Source organism: Brachyistius frenatus, unplaced genomic scaffold (genome assembly GCF_029030835.1).
Source record: "Brachyistius frenatus isolate BFR_SWC_R1_liver_20210118 unplaced genomic scaffold, ASM2903083v1 Contig_285, whole genome shotgun sequence".
In the NCBI taxonomy this organism is placed as follows: Eukaryota; Metazoa; Chordata; class Actinopteri; family Embiotocidae; genus Brachyistius; species Brachyistius frenatus.
Genome location: NW_027210884.1, coordinates 135,760 through 157,894, shown reverse-complemented (window position 1 = coordinate 157,894; position 22,135 = coordinate 135,760). Strand labels below are relative to the sequence as shown.

The window sequence follows — 22,135 nt, the reverse complement described above, 5'->3', positions numbered from 1 at the left end:
AAATCTAAATTGTCATTTACATTTACTTTGATTAACAAAAATGTTAAACTGACACCCTCCGTGACGACAAGGCTTCGGGGTAGCTGCATCCGGTCACTATGTGTTTGCCAAGAAGTAGTTCTCGTATGTAAATCTCCACAAAATGTCTTTTATACATTTCTCTTTATTCACAGATCAACAAAGAAAGTATGGTAGAGGTTCCATGTACCATTACGTACGAAACCAAAATTCCAAAGTACAATTTTTCTTTTTAAAATAAAATTCACTGATTTAACCATGCCATTTAGAAATTCCGATTGCTGAAATCAAAGCTGGAGGAGTCTAGCTTCAACGTCACGCTACCCAACATGGTTCAGCATTGGCACATTTTATGTCTATTTAAATGATTAACAACTGTATTTTTATCATTGTGATGTGTAATATATGCATTGATATATTTATCTTCATTTACAGGTTAAACAAATTAAATATGTGTCATAAATGTGTTTTAAAGTTAATGGTAGTTTTATTTTTTTCTTAAGACGGAGCCAGTCTGGCTGTTTGCAACCTTTATCCCCGGCTAAGCTCGGCTAACCCTTTCCTGACTCCAGCTTTGTATCCCCGTGCAAAGAGAAACAGTGTATTTACCAAGTATATTTATTTTTTATCTGAAAGACCAAAAACAGCTTCTTAAACATTGACAAGGAAGGAACAGAAGGGTAGGAAAAGGGGGATTTAAGATGGCAGGAGTAGATAGTGCGAGGTGGCAAGGAAAAATGACAGATGTTACTGTCAGAGGGGGGTTGATGGAGGGAAATGTCACTCCATTCACCCTGAAAGAAGGACATAATAGGAGATGGCAGGGAGGGAGGGATAGAGTGACGAAATGAAAGGCTGGGAGATAAGAGGGGCGCTTAGGTCACATATGGCAGTGGACACGGTCAGTTGGGATTGTGTTTGTGTGGTAACTCCTCCATACAGAGAATGATAAAGGTTCCACGAATAGTCTTTGTCTATATTCCTGCTTCCTTATATTTTCCAGTACATACAGTATACCTTATTTCTCTGTGTTTATAACTTGTGTGTGTGTGTGTGTGTGTGTGTGTGTGTGTGTGTGTGTGTGTGTGTGTGTGTGTGTGTGTGTGTGTGTGTGTGTGTGTGTGTGTGTGTGTGTGTATTTGGATTCTTTGGCTTACTTTCCCTGGACATGGGCTGGAAGCAGGCCAGCAGAGTTGGTGTTGAATGAGGACTGGCCGCACGTGGGGCTCAGTTGGAGAGTGAAGATAGAAACAGACACACACAGAGAGACACCGGGCTGGAGGTTTAGGTTGTGTATTTTGCTGAATGGCTTTAAAACCCCCGTAGAGCGGCCTCTTTTCCATTAGATTCGACCAGCTGTCCACAGCAACAATGACGAACTCGCAACCATAAAGATTTGGCATCGGCTCATACTAATACAGTATCTTGAACGATGAAAAGCTGTCACTGTTAATAGTCCGACTCGTTTCAAGTGTAACTGTATGGAAAACAATCTCCATGATTTACCTCCCTGAAGTGGGCTTTTTTTTTTTTTTAACTAACTGTTTTAAAGTGCTGTTCTGTTTCGTTTTCCCTCTGATTCACCACAATGAATACTCATTTGTGTTCATGTAGTACACCCATGCAATTTTGGTCAGCATGCCATGCTTAGTCATCTCTGGCCTGATTTAATGTGTTGTCTCTGCCGCTTGCTGACAATACACCATGCGCATGTGACAGCTCTCTTACCATCGTGCTTATGTTGGTGAAAAAAACAAAGCATACTGGTTCAGGGAAGGTTAACAGAGACTTTTCAGATTGTGACTTTGCTGCAGTTTCAAGATTGCAGGAAACTTATTAATATAAGTTGTTTATAAAGATTTTGGCAGGCAAGACCTGTTTTTTTAGGCAAGGGGACAAAGCAATAGACTGTGTACAAAGGTGGCCCAAGTTTCCAAGTCCGAAAAGTGAAGCCAAGATGGAAGTGCCTTAAAGTGCAACACCACCGAAAGCCACTAGAAAATGGTGTCATTCGCTAGATTCACTATTCCCTAGATTCACTATTTCTGATCAGTGTTCTTGGTGGTTAATCTGAAAATATGACATCATAATAGTTTAGGGCTCGTCTAGTTTAACTGATCTGCCTGCGGTGCAGTCAGGATTCTGCTGTAGGTGGCCGGGTAAAGATTCCTCGGGTTTTCTGTCACTGCTCGCTCCTTCCCAGCTCATCCAAAAATGTTCACTTCTGGCTCCACAAAATACCAAGATGACTACGGCTGAAAAGTTGACCTTGAGGCTTCAAAACGACACTTCGCAAACCAATGGGTGACTTCATGGTAGGTTTCTGCTTTGGAACAGGAGAATAACTGTGCTGTGCAAACTGACAACCGTGTGACAACCAAGCACCAGTCAGCTATATGACACAATGAAGTGCACTGATGTAACCGACAGGAACCATCCAAAGAATGTTGTCGAACTTTTCAGCATAATTAAATCGCAAAGTAACAAGTGTGAATTTGTTAAGCTATAACATTAAAGGGTAATACGAAATTTTAATTTCAGGAACCTGAACCTAATGTGTAAAGTGCCATGAAATAACCTCTGTTGTGATTTGGCGCTATATAAATAAAATCAAATTGAATTGAATCTAAAAGGACCAATGAAAACAAGCTCACATCCTCATATGTGAATTTAAACACATTTGTGTTGCTGTAGTTGTTGCTCCTGTCCATACTGGCATTCCTAAAATTATTCAAATGAATCTAGCAGTCCTTGCTGTAAGCTAAAATGCATTCCTAAGTCCAGCCACAGCTAAAATGAGTATTTTCTGCAGGCTTAGTCAACCTAATCAATTGCAAAATCTTCCCGAAAAAGATATTTTTTATAAGGATGCCATTTGTAATCTAAAGTGTCCATATTACCTTAAGGATTCTCACTGTAAAGACACCAGGGTGAATACTCTGCGCTCAGGGAGTAAGGGGCAAACAGCTTATTTCTGCCTTGGAGCCTCGTTGTAGGTCAATCCAGCCCTGATAGAGGCAGGAGGGTGGGGGAGAATTTAGAGATTGTCACCTCAGCTATCATAACACACATACGGATGTAGTATCAAATGTACCTCACACACAGGCTCACATAAACAAGATGCCACACATGAGGTAATTGACATTCGGCACACTGATGCAATCACCGTGAAATACTCTCCATACTCGACAGTGATTACACAAAATGATTTAAGATACAACACTTTTCAGAAAAGTCATCCTTCTGATGGTTGCACAAGCATTTCCGTGTTCAACAAACCAAAGAGAACTTTGGTTGCTTTTCATTGAAAATAGCCTCCAGTTCATTTGTTGCTGTGCACAGCTCTGCTCCTTCTGCCCTGGGGGATGGCAGATCCAAGCAAGGCAGAAAAAGCAAATGAGCAAAAGACGAAAGGGCAAAATGGAAATGTGGTGTTTTTCTCTTTTCATTTTTTTCCTCTTCAAGCTTCTGTCGAGGGCCCAGCGCATTCATAAAGAATTTACCATCCAGCTAATTTTAGACGGCACACGATAACTCCTACACTGTGCGAATGTGTGAGAGAGTGATGGCAGAGTCATGCCCGGTTAAGATGTTGTAGATTATGGCTTCTCGTGGAAACTAAAGTCTTAAAATTTCACTGCCATATCAAACAGATTGGTGCAAAGCTTCAGCTGTTCCTTAATGTTTGTGAGGTTATGTACAAATATCAATGAAGGAATAACATTTGGGAGTGTTGGATTTTTGAAAATGTGGTATTGGCTCTGTGTTCTTCATAGAAACTCCATGGACACTTTTATTGTATTTCCCATAAATGGCTTCAGAATTGATTTCTTGGTTGTATATTTCTGCTGGATTTGCATGTGCAAGGTATTTGCATAACAGGCCTGAAGTCCATTCATTCACAAATGCAGTAAAAATGTTGCATAAAGAAGAGTTTTGGCAACTGTGTGAGCTGTTGTGGGTGTATGCTCACATTGTGTGTGTGTGTGTGTGTGTGTGTGTGTGTGTGTGTGTGTGTGTGTGTGTGTGTGTGTGTGTGTGTGTGTGTGTGTGTGTGTGTGTGTGTGTGTGTGTGTTAGAACATAATATAGTGTAAAGAGTGTATTATTCCAACAGTAAAGACCACCCATATCCTTTTTGTAGCATTGAGGAAATCCTCCAGGGTGTCTTGCCCCATTCAGTCCTCTGCTGATGGTGTAGTGGGTGTCCTTCGCTCCTGTCCGTACACACACACACACACACACACACACACACACACACACACACACACACACACACACACACACACACACACACACACACACACACACACACACACACACACACACACATACATACATACATTGCGTCTGCTCCATTGAAGGAGAGATGGCACTGCTGGGGCAGCTCTCAGTGCAAGTCTGCACAAACAGCATGCACAAACACACACTACACATTCACTATTGTACCTCACGGACAAGAGGTTTCTTTGTCACGCATAAGAGCAACCACTGTCAAGATGAGGATATGATGGCGTGCCATGCTGCCGATGGGCCCTTTTGTCGCACGGGAAGAATACCTCCACCCTGGTATATGCTTTTATAGACATACTGTAGCAAAGGCAATAAGAAATCTGGTAAGAGACTGGAGTTGGATGGATTTTAAATCAGTATGTATTTCTGGTGCTGTAAGGTCTTCTGGTTCGGATCTCATTGTATCGTTTGTTTGCCTGTGTGTGTGCCTGTTGCTGCTCATATAGCATCCTTTATTTATCCCAAACAAACAGAGGCTGCTGGAAACAGAAATTGCTTCTCTTCCTGTGCACTAAAAATAATGTATTTCCAAGAAAACAGCATAAGGCCTTTATGATTTGAGTATTGACTGAATGTTGCCGTGTATTTTATTGAGAACAAAGTAAATTATTTATCCAACACAGAAATTTCATGCATTATGGCATCGATAATGCTTTTCTCATATGCATTTAATGTAACATCTGGGACCGTCAGTGTCTCCGTGTAACCTTTTCCCTCGTTCCTCTCTTTCTTTTTCAGATCATGCCCCCTAGATAGCAGCCTCGTCCACCTCTCCACTCCCCTTCCCTGCCCCTTGGCCCCTTCCTCTATCTTCCTGGTCCAGCGCCACCACTGCCACCTCCGTCACCACGGCCATCATGCCGCCCAGGAAGAGGACGCGGCCAGGCCTGGGGTTCCTGTGCTGCTTTGGCAGCAGCGAACCCCCGGAGATCAACCTGAAGGACAGCGTGCCGCTGCAGCTGCTGGAGTTCAGCGCCCCCATGCCGCCCGCCGAGGAGCTGCATGCACGTTTCTCCGAACTGGTGGTGAGTGAAGTTAGAGAAATCTTAATGCATGATTTAGTAAGCGAGTTTCATTATATCTTCCTCTTAAGCAAATGCAGTGTCTCATATTTATGTTTTATTTATTATTTGGAATAAGCACTAGTGCCACTCTCTCGGCAGGGGAGCACGGTCCCACTAAATGACCGATCAGGTATTTTGTTTTGCGGAATGGTGCTGCAATAAAAAGGAGGTGGTTTCACATGGGACATTATGCATCAGTTTTATTGTATGTGCCCCACGATCTAATGAGATAATTGCTAGTTAGCAGTTGCAATGTTACTATTTTGACAGTTTACTGGAAAAATTTGCACCATAATGATTTTTCTAAGATTGGAACACTTAGTTTCAGGACGTTGAACACGTATAGAAAAAAGTAGTTTAATAATATGCATATCTCGGCTTAACCATCCACTGAGAGTTTAATGAGCCTATTCAACGAGCAATTTCATGCTGTTTTGGGTGCCACAGTAATGACCAATTTTCAGAATTGGCCACCATACAGAAATACAGCTCATTAGAGTAAAAACACAAGTAAAATGTATGAATTTGGCTCAGAGAAACACTTCTAAATCCTGGATTAATCTCTTTTTCTTAATGCTGAGCAGGACGATTCTTTTCCCTTGCATGTTTCTCATTATCCCGAACAAACAGAATTAGAGACAGGAATTGGAAGGGTCGGGTCTAGTGTAGGGCGGCTTGATGTTTGGGTGAGGCCATGTCCTAAACCCCACCGCCAACCCCCACCCCCCCACCCCACCCCTCCCCCAATCCACAAATCCAGAAGCTCATCCTTTCCAATACATGTAGCCCACCCGCGCCTTCCAGTCCCCATCCTGTACATCACACTTGTTGGCAGACGTTGTCGGTCTGTACCAGCGCCAGACTCGGATAGACGTGCTGACATGTGCCCGTAGTGTGGAGAGGGATCAGAGCACAGCTGTCAGAAGGAAGAAGTCTGCTGCGGGTTTCAGCTGCGATGCAAACCGGTCCCGGCTTTGTTCGAAGAACAGGGCCTCGGTGTTTCTCTGTCTTTGTTTGCTCAGTTCTTGTCTCCTGCTCGGTTTCGGCGCTGTCTGTCTCAGTCTCAGCCTCTCTGTCATTCTCCCTTAGCCTCTGATTTCCTGCCTCTCTCTGTGTCTCTCTCAGCCCTGTGTTGAGCTGCGTGGATACAGAACTGCTTCTGGCACAGTTGAGTCCCAGGGAATGCACTCCACTGGCTGCAGGATATATCACTCCACTCTTAAATTCTATTCAGGAGATTAAGTGAAATTCCATTTATGATAGGAAATTAATCACTGTTATCAAGGCAGATGTTTTCCCAATAGTAATTCTTCCCTCTTGTTTCCAGATGGCCATATTTGACCCTAAATTTGCTGTTGAAGCTCCTTTATAATGATTGGTAATGCACAAGCTAAAACCGTAGTAGCTGCAGCTTATGTATTGGCTTGATTGAAGAAAATTAAAAGTTAGAATTGCAGCAATCAAGATATTAATTGCCTCAATCAGTATCCATACAGTGGGATGACCTAGTGCCCTCACAGCTGCATAATAAGTAAAGCTAAGTACTGAAGGATCAACAGGTCGCTGTTTAAGACACTTGACGCCTGCATTTTCTTTTTATATAAATCAAGTTTGGGCATTAGGGACATTTATTTATTCATTTTTTAAACAATCAGACAACCCGTGGTGCTTGTATAAAATAAAAACACGCATGTCATATGGTAGCGCTTAGCCAAATCATAGCAGTCCTCATGGTTGAGAGGACTGAATGACCCACAGCTTATTTTGGGGTAAATATCCGAGCTCAAGATGAAACCGACACAGATGTGTGAGCTGAAGAAGAAGCAGGGCAAAATGATTCGTCGCTGATTTCAAAACCTGCAGCATTTCAACCCACAACACAAAGATGTCTTTGGAATTTCTCATTGGATTGTGGCCCGTCCACATGTTGTCAGTAGATTATTCTTAATATAACTGTTATATAGCTCCATTTGATGGTGTCATTCATGTTTTGTCTTTGGGTTCAAGTCTGTGTTGGACTGTGGTTCATCTTTACTGCTGAATTCCAGCAATAAATGAAAAACTTGAAGGTTAAAATCTCTTTCTGGAAAGTTAAAAAGGAAAAAGTCATGTCCCGGCTAGATGATCACCCAATCTGTGCCAGTTTGATTCATGTCTGCTTTGATTGGATGACCAATTCACAAACTGATTCTACCTAATAATGGCCAAAGAGCTGAGCCATGGGTCCCCCACATCTGTTTTTACTGCTGATTCCGCAGCCAACATGCTGACTTCTATTTGACCAAAAAACTGTAAAACCAGATCTCTTAAAGTCACTCAGTTTGGACACACTGCTTGTAATCTAAGCAGAGAGCTGATGTAGGGAGGTGAGGGGCTGTGCCACAGGGAAGGAAATAAAGAAAAAAATTGAGAATAACATAACATAATGTGTTTCTGTGGCAACGGGACACAGGGATTATTGTTATGAAAGCCTTTCCTGAGGAGGAGAATGAGACTCAATGGAGACTCTGGAGTGGGAGCGACGGATCTGGGCCAAACGGAGGAATAAACCACCACCATGTGTCCTCACATCCACAATGGGGTCTTCCACTGTGTCTAGAGACTACACAGTGCACACTCGTTTGGACTGTTGGTGGAAGAAAAAACTTCAGCTGACTCGTCTCATAAGTGTATGAAAAATTGTCAGCCAGACAAATCAAGAGCTAAAACAGCCATTGCTGTTGCATGGAATATAAAATGGAATACATATAATATGTTCATCCCCTGTGCTCTTGTGAAATAAGAGGTGGAATTGAAAAAAACAGACTGTGACTAAGGTAATAAACTATGTACCTCTCATCACATGTACAGTATTTTGGCAATTGTCACCATCATAAGGCATAACTTTGAATTAAGGATCCCAAAATCACAATTTCCACTCCTGCTGTCAACAACCTATAAGAAACCTGTGCAAGCTTCCCTGTTGTGTTACGGAAACTGCAGGTGCATGGAATCGGCAATGTAACAAAACAGAGATGAGATATTGCCCCCAGTCTGTAGCTCACAAAAACAATATTACAGAATAAGCATGTGTGGGATCCATTCTTGGTTCCCTTGTGTAAACAATGAACTCTCATCTGCCAAAAGCACAACAACTCATCCTGGAGAAAGTCAGAAGAAGAAATCTGTTTCCAAGGTCTGTCATAAACCCATATGAAAGCCTCCTGTTCTTGATAACAAACTCAACAAACCCGTGCAAATGAACCTGGAAGCAATCGCCACTGATTTAGACAAAATGAGTAAAGACCACATCAGAGGGGCTAATGGATCACATCACTTAAACTCCACAATTGCAGCTGTCTGTCTTCAGTTTTTTGGATCTGGGTGCATTTTAAACAGATTCTTTCCACAAGGCTTGCACGCATAGTTGATACATATATATAGTCCATGTGTGAAATTTGGCAGTCCACCAAGAAGATTGACAGCTTTATTTTTGTTTATAAGAGCAATTCCCTGCTAATAACATTTCATCATCCAATGGGAAATTGCTCTCATGATTTGGTAAATGAAAAAAATTGCTTCTCCTCATTCACTTTGGTTATTTGCATACATTTCTCATTGGTGGCAGGTCACTAAACCAAAATTAAACTTTTGTTTTTACAAAGAGAACCCAAGTGTGAGGTTGTTTGGGGACAACCAGACTGGCATTTACGAGTTTCATCTGACAACAATGAACGTTTACTGTGGAAAGGTTGACATGTGGTCACAATGTGTTGACACATTTACAAGGGCCCAAACTCACCTGCTCAGTGCCACTGAACCCCTGTAGACTGAAATCTAGATTTGAGTTGTGAAGAAAGATAGCTGCCAAGTCTGTATGTTATTATTCTGTTTGTATACAGATTGCAAATATCCTTAACTGACATGGCTCACTGTATCTCAAATCATAAAAAAAAAAAAAAAAAAAAAAGGATAACCTGTCTTTTACCAATCTTCAGTGAGTTATTGTGAGCTAAAATGAGAGACAATATAATGTAGTGCATATCAGCCAAATTGATATAAGTGAGTCAGGCCAACATCTGGCAAAAACGGTACCAGCAGACATGAGATTAGTGTGTGTGTTCTCTCTGCCCTCTTTTTCTGTGCTTTGTTTGTGTCTTTCACTGTGTGGGAGCCTCGTTCCCTCTTTCTCTATCTCGTAATTTGGGACAGTTTTAATCCAACCACTCTGGGCCGTGGTCCAGCTGTCCAGTGTCAGTCACTGCATCTAGGCACAGCAACCATTAATAGTGTCCACTCCACATGACTCACTGCATTTAGTAGCACATAAATTTTGTTCTCCGAGCAGTGATGGTAAAATTAGCTGTTCGGATTTGAAACCTCAACTTGTTTTTTTCCAGGAAAACTGGACTCTTTATAACATAAATCCTTGACTAATGTTCCCTCCAGTGTGACTTTCGAGGCCGGACACGAATCAAAAATGCGTTGCATAACGAGAGGGAATGGAAATGTCCTCCTCCCTCCTGGCCATTGGGAGTGAGCTTCCTTCCCAGTTTACGCCCTCAGATGCACCCTCTTTCCTTTTCTCTTTCCTTCCCACCTCCCCTTGCATTTGTTTGTGAAACTACCTCTACATTTCTAACGCTTTTGTCCTACCTCTCTTGTAAGTCCCAGTGCTCGATGCCCTGAGCCAGCATTGTCATAGAAGTGGCCGAGCCTTGTTCAGAAGAGAAGATACTATGGCTCATCTGAATGCTGCTAAGTGGAGAAAGCCCAATGTGTGAGAGGGATGTGATGGTTTGCAAAGACCACCAGACTAAGACTTGATCAATGAACTTTTCTTGGTTGTGGTAAATGACTCACAGTCGATCTTTGCCTCGCTCAAAAAAAACTATAGGGGTAATTGCGCGGCTGGGTCGAGTGTAAGAGGCAAGCAGACTCACTGTATCTTGTTTGGGTCAATAATGGCAGCTACAGCTTCCTGTGGGTTCCCTCGAGGCCTCATATGACTTCCTGCCATCTTGCCTGTCTTTCCTCTCCCTTCCTGTCTCGCCTACAGTCTGCTGCAGGATATACATACACTGTGTGTGTGTGTGTGTGTGTGTGTGTGTGTGTGTGTGTGTGTGTGTGTGTGTGTGTGTGTGTGTGTGTGTGTGTGTGTGTGTGTGTGTGTGTGTGTGTGTGTGTGTGTGTGTGTGTGACCCTCTCAGCCAGTAGTGTAAGACTTCACATGAGGTAAAGACATCCATACCCACTCTGGAAATGCCACTTCATAGACACACATGCTTGGAAGAGGATGTCATTTTTGGACCCAACATTTCCCATTTAGGTGGAACCTCGCACATTTTCAATCAGTTGTCACAGAGACCCACCCACTTGCACTTCTATGTCAGTAACTCTCACATACTCACTTCCTGAACCCTCATTCTTTCTGTATATTTCGTTTCCCTCCCATTTCGTTGAGTTTGCCGGGCTTCCAACCTGCCTCACACTTTTTTGCCTCTCCCTACCCTCTACATCCACCCGTGTGCTTTCTTTCTGTCTGTTCTTTCTGCACTTAACCAGTCATTTCCTCGAATGGATGTGTAATCGAAACAGCAGTAGGATTTTTAAGCTTTCCCACACCGCTTTTGATTTCACTTCTATGTTTCATTGCAACTTGTCCTTCTGTCTTCCTTTTTACTCTTTCCATATAGTGTAGATAAATATTGAAAGGCTCCCACAGACACGTTGGATCATCTGACTCCTGATATGTCATACACATTTATTTATGTACCCGTATAAGCCACGGTTGGTGGCAAATGTTTTAATATACGGTCATCACAGTGATCCCTGGCAGTTCTACGGTAAATCCTGAATTAGTTCGTTATAGGCTTACTTTACCTTCAAAATTATATCTGCACATCATACCTGCTCTAAATTGTTGTTGTTTAAAGGGTTAGTTTAGCATATTGTCAAACATGCTTCTTTACTTTTCTTTCTAGAATGAGACAAAATGCTTCCTTTTGTCTGTTTGGCATTTTTGCACATTTAAAATCAGTGTATTGAAAATGTAATACTGAAATCTTTTATTTAGAAGCCTCTTTGGCAGTCATTACGGCATAAAGTCTTCTCGGAACGTCTCTACTGACTCTGCTTACCTGAATTTGAACATTCCATCCCATTCTTCCGGATGCTGTCAAGCTTTGGAAGATTGGGTCGGAAGCGTCTGTGAAAGGCCATCCTCAGGTCTTACCACAGATGTTTTGTGGGGTTGAAATCTGGCCTTTCTGGCTGGGTCACTCAAACAGAGTCAGAGACTTGTCCTTCAGCAACCTATTGGCTGTATACTTTGGTTTACAGTCATGCGAATTATCCATTGCTCCAGTTTTGGATGGCTGCACTCTGGAGCAGGTTTTCAAGACTTCTATATCCATGGCTGCATTTATTTTCCCTTCGCTTCTGACAAGTCCCCATCCCTACTGCTGAAAAGCACCCGAAAAGCACGATACCTACCATCACCATGTTTTACTGTAGGGATGGTATCAGCCAGACGATGAGCAGTGCCTTGTCAGACATAGCGCGTTATGATTTGTCCAAATTGTTCCATTTTTCTTTTACTTCAAAACAGAAAATCCTTTTTCCTTGTGCTCCCAGAATCTTTTCAGCATTGTGGCAAAGTCCAAGCTCGCTGCCGCGTGCTGCTGAGATGGTTCGGCAGTTTCTCCTGATTTTGCAGGGGACTGTGTGAATTTAAATTCATAATGCAATTAAGTATACAAAATATGAAGATTTAATATGATCTCTAGCAACTGTATGCCATCTGAAGGCACCTTACATGGTGCGGTCAAGACCTTACAGTAGTATAGAAAGAGACTCAACAATTACCCGAAGAGCAAGCACTTGCCAGTGCCAGTGGTGGCCAAAAATTATCTTTCAATTTGGAAGAAAGTTCTAGCAGAACTGGATTAAACATAACTTTTATTCTATTGCTTTGCATCTTGTCACCATGTAGGAATGCTTTCTGTCCATGTCTAGACAGGCTCCACTCATTTGGCAGTATGCGCTTGAAGTTTCAGCGCTGTTTCTGATTAATTCTCTTGTCTGAATTTGCACCACCTTGTATATGCCAAACAAATCAATGTGCATTGCTCTAAATAGCTGTGCCAAGGCGGTTGGCCATGTCATCACTTAACACGAAGAGGTATTTAAAAAGTGTCATTCAAAAAGCCGTTTAAGCCGTCATCTTTATTGATGGTTCTATAATCACTCAGCATGGAGTTGATCTGAATGAGGACTTGGTTTGAGGTTATGGGAACCTTTTCCTCAGCCGTTACTTGTGATCCACATACATGTGAGTTGCTTTGGTGGGTGTGCTTTAAAAAGTTACCACAAGTTAATACAAGTTTGACAGTAATACATGTTGTGTCCTACTTTTGAGAGTTACATTGCCTGGTTTAAATGTACTTTTTAGGACTTTACAGCTTCATTTCCCAGTTTAAAACATTTAGAAAAGTAATTAAAAGTAAGTTGCATTACACTGATGAATAAAGTGAAATATTTGCATCTTTTATACCATTTTTAACATAGTAACTAATAATCTGTAACTTATTCCATTTCAAAAGCAACCTTTTCCAATGCTGGCAGTGGCTTAATAAATAGTAAGTAAGGAAACTACAGTTAATTGATAAGTACTACTATGCAGAGTAGTATAAAGTAGGCTTTACAAGGGCAACACAAAGTTCCAAGATTGTTTTTGTTGTGCATGAATAGCGCGCAGCACTGTGATGTGCACAAAGCAGAGGGCAGCAATAACCTTTTTGAGTAAGTGTTCCAAGTTACGTCACTTGATCAACATCGGCACCTGTGTTTCAAACGAAACGGACTGAAAGTAGTCGCAAGGTGCCAAATTTGGTGAGCAGGGTGGTGGGCACGTTCTCGTGTTGGAGATCCCAAGTGCCATCCCGCTGAAGTTCAGGTCGTTTGTGGTGAATGTTTTTTCCCTCAGATGCAGAAGAACGCAGTACAGTTCGATGTTGACAGTCTGACCCCTGAACGTAAATGTCCATGTACTAAAAAAACAGAAAAACGTGTGTAACTCAGGTGCTGATCAAGCAACTAAGCATAAAATGCTTTTCACTAAGGTTTTAGCTTCCCACACTCATGCTTGTCTCTCTGCTTCACTCTGCCACCAACAGGAACACGTCTCTTAACTTTTTGATCAACCCCTGTGTATGAATCTTGACAGTAAGATAGGCTAGATTTTTAGATTTTCTCATCTAACAAGTAATTGAAATTTGTGGTTTTATACACTTATTTACATTTTGTACAATTATGTACAATTTTCATTTTCCTTTTTTATTTATGAAGAAAAAAACACGCGTTTCAATGTGTGAAGGCACTTTACCCAACTTGCTGAGTAGCATATTTTGCTCCCCTGAATACTGAATATGGAAGAAATGACTACAAATTATACCTTTTACCTTTGTACCTTTTAAATTAAACTTACAAAATGTAATTGTAGATGAAACTTTTATGAAATGTTTTCAAATAGGTGCTTTAATTTGCTCTCTGAACACTTTCACACTCCACCATATATTTTGTATTATCTTCGCATATTTGAAAAGCCCATCAGTCTTTAGAAACAGGAAATTGAGTGGCAGAGCGGGCCAGTCAGTCTGCAGAGAACATGACAGTCAGACCTCACAACCGCAACGCACTTTTTAAAATTTATAACATTATTCGATTGGCAGTTCTGGATGAAATATGAAAGAAGGTCCTCAGAGGCCTTCGGTATGTATTTTTCCCCTCTCAAGCAGCAGGTGTAACAATATTAGCTTTGGTTTATGTGAATTCCCGACTGAAGCATGCTGGTGAAGAATGATGGGGGCACATTGAGATGTTGTTACACAGCGAAGTGAAAAGTGGTTTTGTTTTGTTTTGGAAGAAGGAGCCAGGGGCTGCATGTTTTTTGGGTGTTGCTACAGTCATGATGAGAAGCCATGTGATGTGGATGTGGTATTGGAGCCCATTTTGAAGGTGTGGGGGGGATGGAGGTGGAAGAAAACGGTGGGATATTGCATAACTGGAAAGTAAAAAGTCCTCTGGCTGGCATGACATGAACTTTCCTCCACCCACCCGATGTCCATATCCTCTACTTCATCTCTCTGTTTTTCCTTTTCTCTGCTTCAAATGCAGACATGCACTGCTTGAACCTGACAGCAAGTAAATGAAACATTAAAATTCTCAAGAATGCATGCCCTTAATGCGCCCGGTTTCTCCTCTGCTGTTTTTCTGTTCTTGCTCTTTTACTCAACTTTTACATTATCCTTTTCCAACACCTAAGAGCCTTACTTGTATAACCATTCTTCTTTAAAAACACATCCTGGGGTGCATACCTGCTCTCCTAAGCCGTAGAATGCACATGCCAAAGACACTGAATTCTCGTTCTAATGCTGACGTATATACTGCTCTCGTGTAACTCCCCTCCAAATAAGACCTTAAATTCAGAGGTCTGAGGAGTAGTGGGAAGGAGATTGGGAGAACACAAGTTGCATAGAAATCAGTTGCCGGGCTCAGGTCCCATCTGGTTCAAATCCAGAGGTATTATTCTCACTGATTCCCGACCAGCTCCCAGTATTAGCTCCTCCAAAGAGTAGCAGCTTTGGACGGCAGGGCTTTGACCCAGCAACCAGGCGACGGGCCAGAAAAGAGCTCGCTTCTCGCCCTTCGTTTCTAAGCCCGAGGATGTGGAGAGAGAACTGTGGTCCAAGCCAGAAAATGAAATCTCTGAAGATTGAAGGACAAAGAGTCAGAGGTTAGATGTTTAGCCACCACATGATAGTTAGTGCTCTGCTTGACACTCATCTTGCAGTGCCAGAAATAACAGCGGATTGCATTGAATGTAGGAGGCAATGTGGACCCTCGATTACCAGCTCTTGGTGTGACTCACAATTAATCAGTGAAATCATGCTGTTGAGATGAAAGAGGCTTTGACTAAAGATTCTAAAGCTTTTTTGTGGCCCCCTTGAAATTCACACTCTTCAGATTTTTCCTTTTTTTTTTCAACTAAACCACAATAATGCTGCTGCTGGTTATCCCATTGAAAGGATTGGGTGAGAGATGATGTCATTCTTCATAGTGTCAAATACTTGGAATGTGGGCCACCTCAGCGCACCCCGTCCAGCAGAATGGATGCAAACAAACCCTGTGACTCTACTGGCCAGTTTTAAGGGGCCCCACCTCTGTCACCAGTGGCCATCCTCACTTTGGGGGGCCCGGGAGGCCAGCCACTTGTGGCTGACGTCATGGTAGCAAAACCATTATGATGAGATTAGTTTGAGCTTTGAGCACAAAACCCTGGAGGTATAGCCTCCCATCCTCTCTTCTGTTTAAAAAAAAAAATTCTACTCCATTCTCAGATCCACACACCCTCCGGGACCCACCTTCATCTTTTTCTATCAATGCATCTCTCTTTCCTTCCCTCTCTCAGTGCCTTCCTTCAACCCTGATTTATCCATCTTTCTTTTCCAAGACTTTACTTTTTCTCCCTGGCGCACACAGGCTCATTTCCTGGGCTCATATGCATTTCAAAAGGTAGAGGAGGCTCCTAGTACTAAGCTGAAGAATTGAGCGGAGCAGCAGGGTGAATATTAAAACACTTGTCGGTTGTCAGTCGAGACAAGCTCTCAGTCAGACAGTAGGTAGGTTGGATGGTGAATTGTCACTGTGTAAACTCAACTCATCCAGTGATCAGCAGACACTGCGAAAATGTTTTGCTCTGTATTGTTAAGGGAGAACAATACAACAGGGCATGTGGGATTGTGTCCTGAGGGATGAGGTGATTATATGCACATCAGTCATTACTTAAAATGGTGCTTAGCTATTATGTTTGCTTTTCATGGGTTTTTCTTCATCATTGTTTTTCCGCACATTTTTTCTTGACATGGTGTAATGAAATATGATCTGATTCAGTGGAAATGTAATTGAATAATTAGTGCAATTGTGTAAAATTAATGCTGAATAAAGCCTCCCTTGTTGTTGCAGGACGAGCTGGACCTGACGGATAAGAACAGGGAGGCCATGTTCGCTCTACCCGATGAGAAGAAATGGCAGATCTACTGCAGCAAGAAGAAGGTGAGTTGGCCTCTGCTGTACATCAGCTCCGATCTCTGGCTGGCCCTCTGTTGACTGGCGGCCTGAACCCACAGTTTAGAGCGAAATTGTCAGCAATGAATGTTATTGAAAGCAGCCTCTTCCCTTTAAGAACCAGCTCAGCCACACAGTCAGCACCCTTTCCAGCTTCTCATTTCTCCATTGACGTAAACATATGCACATATTACGCCAGCTCCATAGGCTGCAGGCTGCGGTATGCGCAGTATTGTAAACAAAATGCTCTCCCAGCCCCTCAGTCTCCAGATCTCCCTCCCTACATCGGACCAAGCAATTTCCTCAGGCTACGAAGGAATTGTCATCATACCATGGGAACACTACGAACATTCTGGTTCGCCCTCTCTTTCACCCCTCTCTCTGCGCCAAAATATCTCTCGTTCTCTTCTTAACCTTCAGTGTGTCTCTCCAAAACAACTCTGGTCTCACTTTGTGGTCAGATACCCACTAGGAAATGACATTGTGCCTGGAGAAAAGGGAAAACTACCCCCCCCCCCACACACACACACACTCTTCTCCCTCAATACCAAATTGAATAAAGAGTCATAAACCCTCCCCTGTGTCTCTTTGCTGATTTATTTTGTTGGCAGAGGAAGCAGGACGAGGATCAGACCCCTCCTTCCACTTTCCAAGGCATGCAGGCTCGGCTTTGCTGATGTGATATGCTCTGACAACCTTTTTAAAAAAAAAAGTAAACACACACCACTGTGTGTGTGTGTGTGTGTGTGTGTGTGTGTGTGTGTGTGTGTGTGTGTGTGTGTGTGTGTGTGTGTGTGTGTGTGTGTGTGTGTGTGTGTGTGTGTGTGTGTGTGTGTGTGTGCATGCTGGTGTGTGTGCACCTGCATGTGTAAAAGTTTGTACTTGTATTCTGGCCAGTATTAGGTTGCTAGGAAAAAGAAGAGCAGTGGAATTGTGGTGTGTTTAGAGGGATGTCAAGGCGAGGATGGAAGCTGGAGGACCACAACAGTTTACAATGAAATGGAATATGGTTAAAAATAATACAAGAGGAAGATACAATCTTTCTTTTATTACATTACAATAACCCTAGTTTGTGAAACCCTTTGAATACACTGCATAGTATCAAACAAGATTGACTTGTTGGCAGAATTTGCATTGGCACATTTGAACCCACATAAAAAGTGCAAGCTTAGTTATAGTCCAATATCAGTTATTGAATATCTCACTGACGCAGCCCCAGACATTTATGAGGACTCTCTGTACCGTAGTAGAAGGTAGTGGAAACTAAATTCTGGCAACAGCCGGGGCATATTGGAAGTGAAATGGTTTGCAGTGTGCACCTAAAGATGGGGTCAGAGGTAGGATGTATGCGTTTGTCATTCCCCCCCCCCCATCTCCCCCAGTCGGAAATCATTTCCTTTGTGAAGTTAAGGGTGGAAAAAAAGAAAAACAGTCATGTGTCCAGGTCAGGAAACGAGAGAGAAGAAGCGGGGTAACAGTGAACAGCGGAAAGCCGGAGGAAAATCCAAACAAACCCCTCATTCATGGATGGAAGTGGCGTAATGAGGAACGAATGGGGGGGGGGGGACGACAACCGGGGTGCAATATCAGATAATAACCTGCACGTGTGTGTATGCACACAAGAAGAAACACTCATATGCACTCTCCACACAAACATGAACAACCATCTTCGAAGGTGAATGTGCACTCGCAGGTTATTCAGACATAACCCGCACAAATAAGCACATCACACAGTGGTGCCCTCTGTTGCTGAGAATTACAGTTTGACATCGGTTTGAATGGAGAGCAGAGGACAGCAGAATTTCCCTCAGCCATTCCCGTTAGAGACCAACACTGGTCCCCTTGTTTCCTCCGTCCAAGCGACGGCTCCAGTTGTTGTGGTTAGATAACACTTGGAGGGAGCCACTGAGGGCATGAAGGGACAAACTAACTTTGTTCACCTGCAAAACAAACTGGTCAATACATTTTTTTCTGCAAACCACTTAACCTCTGCTGGTTCCATTTTGGGACAGGTCTGGTGAAAACCAGTTACAGTTTAGTTTTCTCTTAAATGAAAGAAATAAATACTTTTTTGTGGCTTCTCGGGCTAATCAGACTCCCTTATTAACAAATCAACATTTGAGATACGGTTCATAGTTTTTCATTAACTGTAAGGATACACTCACTGATTACTTTATTAGGATCTCTTGTATGTCTGCTCATTCATTTAATTGTCTATTCATGTGGGGGCAGTGCGATGCATAAAATCATTACGATAAAGGCGAGGAGCTTCAGTAATGTTCACCCCAAACATCAGAATGGGGGGAAAAAAACGAGTCTGGACAGTTGAAGACTGGAAAGTCATCGCCTGGTCAGATAAATCTCCATTTTTGCTGAGGCTGCAGATGGTAGGCTCACAATGTGGCATCAACAGCATGAATCACACGAGGCAATGTAATAGAAGATGTAATTAATAGTTAGCGCAGTGGTGTAAAATTAATACTGGATAAAGCCTCTCTTGTTGTTGCAGGACGACCTGACGAATAAGCACAGCGGAGGCCACGTTAAAAGAAGTTACAGTTTGCGTTTTCCGTTTCTTTCACTGCTGTTGAATGCTGGTGTTTCTATCATGAAACAACACCAACATTAGTGGAGTTTCTTGCCACACTTTGGCCCCCTTAATACCAACCAATCAAAGCATGCATGTCACAGACAGAGTATTGTTGCTGACCCCGCACATCCTTTCATGGTCATAGTTTACCATCTTCCAATGGCTACTTTCTTTTTGGAGGCCACACCCAGTTTTAATATGGTGTTCTGAATGAAAGGCATCCCCAGCATTTTGATACAGGCTATAATTATTTTGTGTATCCATTAGAGAACAACTCCAAAACAATCTGATGAACATGTAACCTGGTATCCTTTTAAACGTGGCTAACATCTCAGCTAATGAGTGACTACTTCACGGTCACAAAGCAACATTATCCCCCAGGTGAAGTTGTTTTTTTCGGGCCCCTGAAAGGTGTCAGTCTGTCCAGTGAGACTGAACCACACATTAAATGTTTCTGCTGTGTCAAAATGAGCTGAAAGAGGCCAACAAACCCAATAGAGCTGCTGGCTGCTGAGTTACCTTGGCACTCTTTATTGATTTATCCTTACAAAAGACCTTCTCCACATTACATAGATCGTTTGATTTCATGTTATTACAAAAATACGGTTAAAAGAAAACTTAAGCAATGATGTTAAATACTGAGAACATCAATTCAGATTATTATTATTTTTTTTAGTTGCAGTTTCACTTTTATTATTATTATTATTATCATCTTGTTGGGATGTCTTGCTAACACCAGTCAGCAGTGATGTAAGGGAATTATGGTGTCCATATACCATGTCTAACTAAAACATCTTGTCAAAACCAGCTTTACATAAGCCCAAATGTATCTGCACCTCTGATCTCAGCCACGCAGTCAGAGGTGTTGGGTGTCTGATCTTTCTGTGTGTGTTTTTGCGTGAGGAGAGAGCAGGGGTCACTCTTGGTAAGCCTGAGAGTGATGTTAGTGTGGAGTGCAAGTGAAGCAGAGATGGAATGAGTAAGTGTCTGTATGGGTTTACTGCTTTCCTGTGTGTGTGTGTGTGTGTGTGTGTGTGTGTGTGTGTGTGTGTGTGTGTGTGTGTGTGTGTGTGTGTGTGTGTGTGTGTGTGTGTGTGTGTGTGTGTGTGTGTGTGTGTGTGTGTGTGTGTGTGTGTGTACTTGTTTTTGAAAGCATGACTTTTGTCCAGCAGCCCCCAGGTAGAGAACATGATGTAACATCTAATAGCTCCTGATAATCGTTCAGTGCCGGGAGCCAAACAGAGTCTCCTGACTCTCATTAGCTGCGCTGCGCTGACACACAAACACACACACAAACTCGCTCTATGTTTTCAGCCCATGATCACACAGTACGTCCCTTTGTCAGTGTCAAAACACATTATCTACTGTCTTAAATTTCCATTAAAAGAAGATTTTCTATACGGCTCCAGATCATCCACGCGATATCATCGTCTCTGATACTGCGGTAGGACTACCGCTGATGAATACAAGATGGCTGCTGGTACAATGTGCAGCCACACAGTGCCGTCCCCTAAAGCAAGCAGCACCTTATGTCTTCAATTACCCACCACATATGCACTTTATCCCCGTCACTTAATGTAACCCCAGGCAAAGATTTCTGCTTGATTATGTGCTAAAACTCACTTTTAATGTTAGCTACCTGTAAAAGATGGCAAGTGTTACATAATCTTCCAGAATTCAATATCCTGTCCATTTCCTGCCTCACGAGGTGAGACCTTATATCCCGGCTTCCATGTATAAATATTCCCCACGGACAGATTGGCTCTTTGGAATGTCGAACAATCCCCCTCATTCCACAGACATATTGTGGTGACAGCTGGATCGTAGAATATGGAGAAAATATTGACTTAAATGATGACCCATGCATCTCAATGTCGAGCTGCAACACAGTGGTATTGTAGTTGCTCAGCCCATGTGTTACTCACTCAACTGTACTACAGAGGAGTTACAGTGTGAAGAATGTGACGCATACAATTGGCATATTGAAGTGCATTTTAACCTTCGTTCCTGGGCATATGTTTCTTTGATGATTTAACATTTGACACATGGTGCAGTGGTTAGCACTGTGACCTCACAGCAAACAGGTTTTATGCAGGTGATCTGGCTTCTTCCCACAGTCCAAAGACATGCGTATACTAGGTTGATTAATGATTCTAAGTTGGACGCAGGTATGAATGCGAGTGTGAATGCTGTCTTGTCTTTCTGTGTTGGTCCTGTGATGGACCAGCAACATATCCAGGGTGTGTCTCACCTTCACCCAAAGTCAGATCAAAGTCCAAAGTCAGTCCCCTGTGAGCCTGTTCAGGATAGAACAGGTACAGATAATGCATGGATGGATAAACATTTGACACGGTCAAGAAGATCATTTTAGTTGTATCCTACTTATAAAATGTGTCTTAGAATATCTATATTAGTTAAGTTGTTTGCAGAAGTAGGGTGCAGTTATTTTAATTATCCACTAATCTTTGTTCAGTTGTCGGTCCTAAACCAAAATATACTTAATTTCCATGAAAGTAGGACAAAGAAAGCAGAATAATTCTCTCATGTGAAAAGCTGGAACCAGAGAATGGTTTGGCATTATTTCAAAATTTTTGCTTGACAAACAACTGAAATGATTAATAAATTATTGAACTAGCTTCTGGTTGTTTTAGCAATCACCTGATCGGTTTGTATATAAACTGTTTCGACTCTACGCATAGCACTGCCTGCTGAAAATTCATCTCTTTTTCTGATGACTTTCTCTTTAAAAACAAAATACAGAATATACAGATTTCTCTTTTCTTTTTAAATGCAGTCTTTCACATTCCACTCCTGTTGTTTATGAAACGGTCTTTATATTGCTGCTTGCTGGTGATTTTGGACGGCTCAGGAGAGTCCCCACATTACAGCCAGGGTCCCCCCCGGGCCTCTCTGAGTGTGAGGCGCCTAACAAGGAGCCCAATCGCCAGAGAAACTGGAGACCTCGTGGAAACATGTTAGCATGTCTTTCAGAGACAAAGTATAGATTCTGTCCCCGTCTGACAAAAACAGTTGGACTTCACTAGAATGAGGGACTTCGCCAAGTT

General features: G+C 42.4%; 1 protein-coding gene across 3 annotated transcripts in view; it reads left to right on the top strand.

Annotated features, from left to right (window-relative positions):
* The window catches only part of daam2 (dishevelled associated activator of morphogenesis 2), a 97,675-nt gene that overhangs the window by 29,593 nt on the left and 45,947 nt on the right, over positions 1 to 22,135 (top strand). For all 3 annotated transcript variants that reach the window (XM_069722309.1, XM_069722307.1, XM_069722308.1), the window contains exons 2-3: positions 5,049 to 5,335; positions 16,379 to 16,468. In XM_069722309.1, coding sequence (XP_069578410.1) covers positions 5,168 to 5,335; positions 16,379 to 16,468 — 258 coding nt within the window. In that variant the 5' untranslated portion in view covers positions 5,049 to 5,167. The remainder of the gene's footprint in view (positions 1 to 5,048; positions 5,336 to 16,378; positions 16,469 to 22,135) is intronic.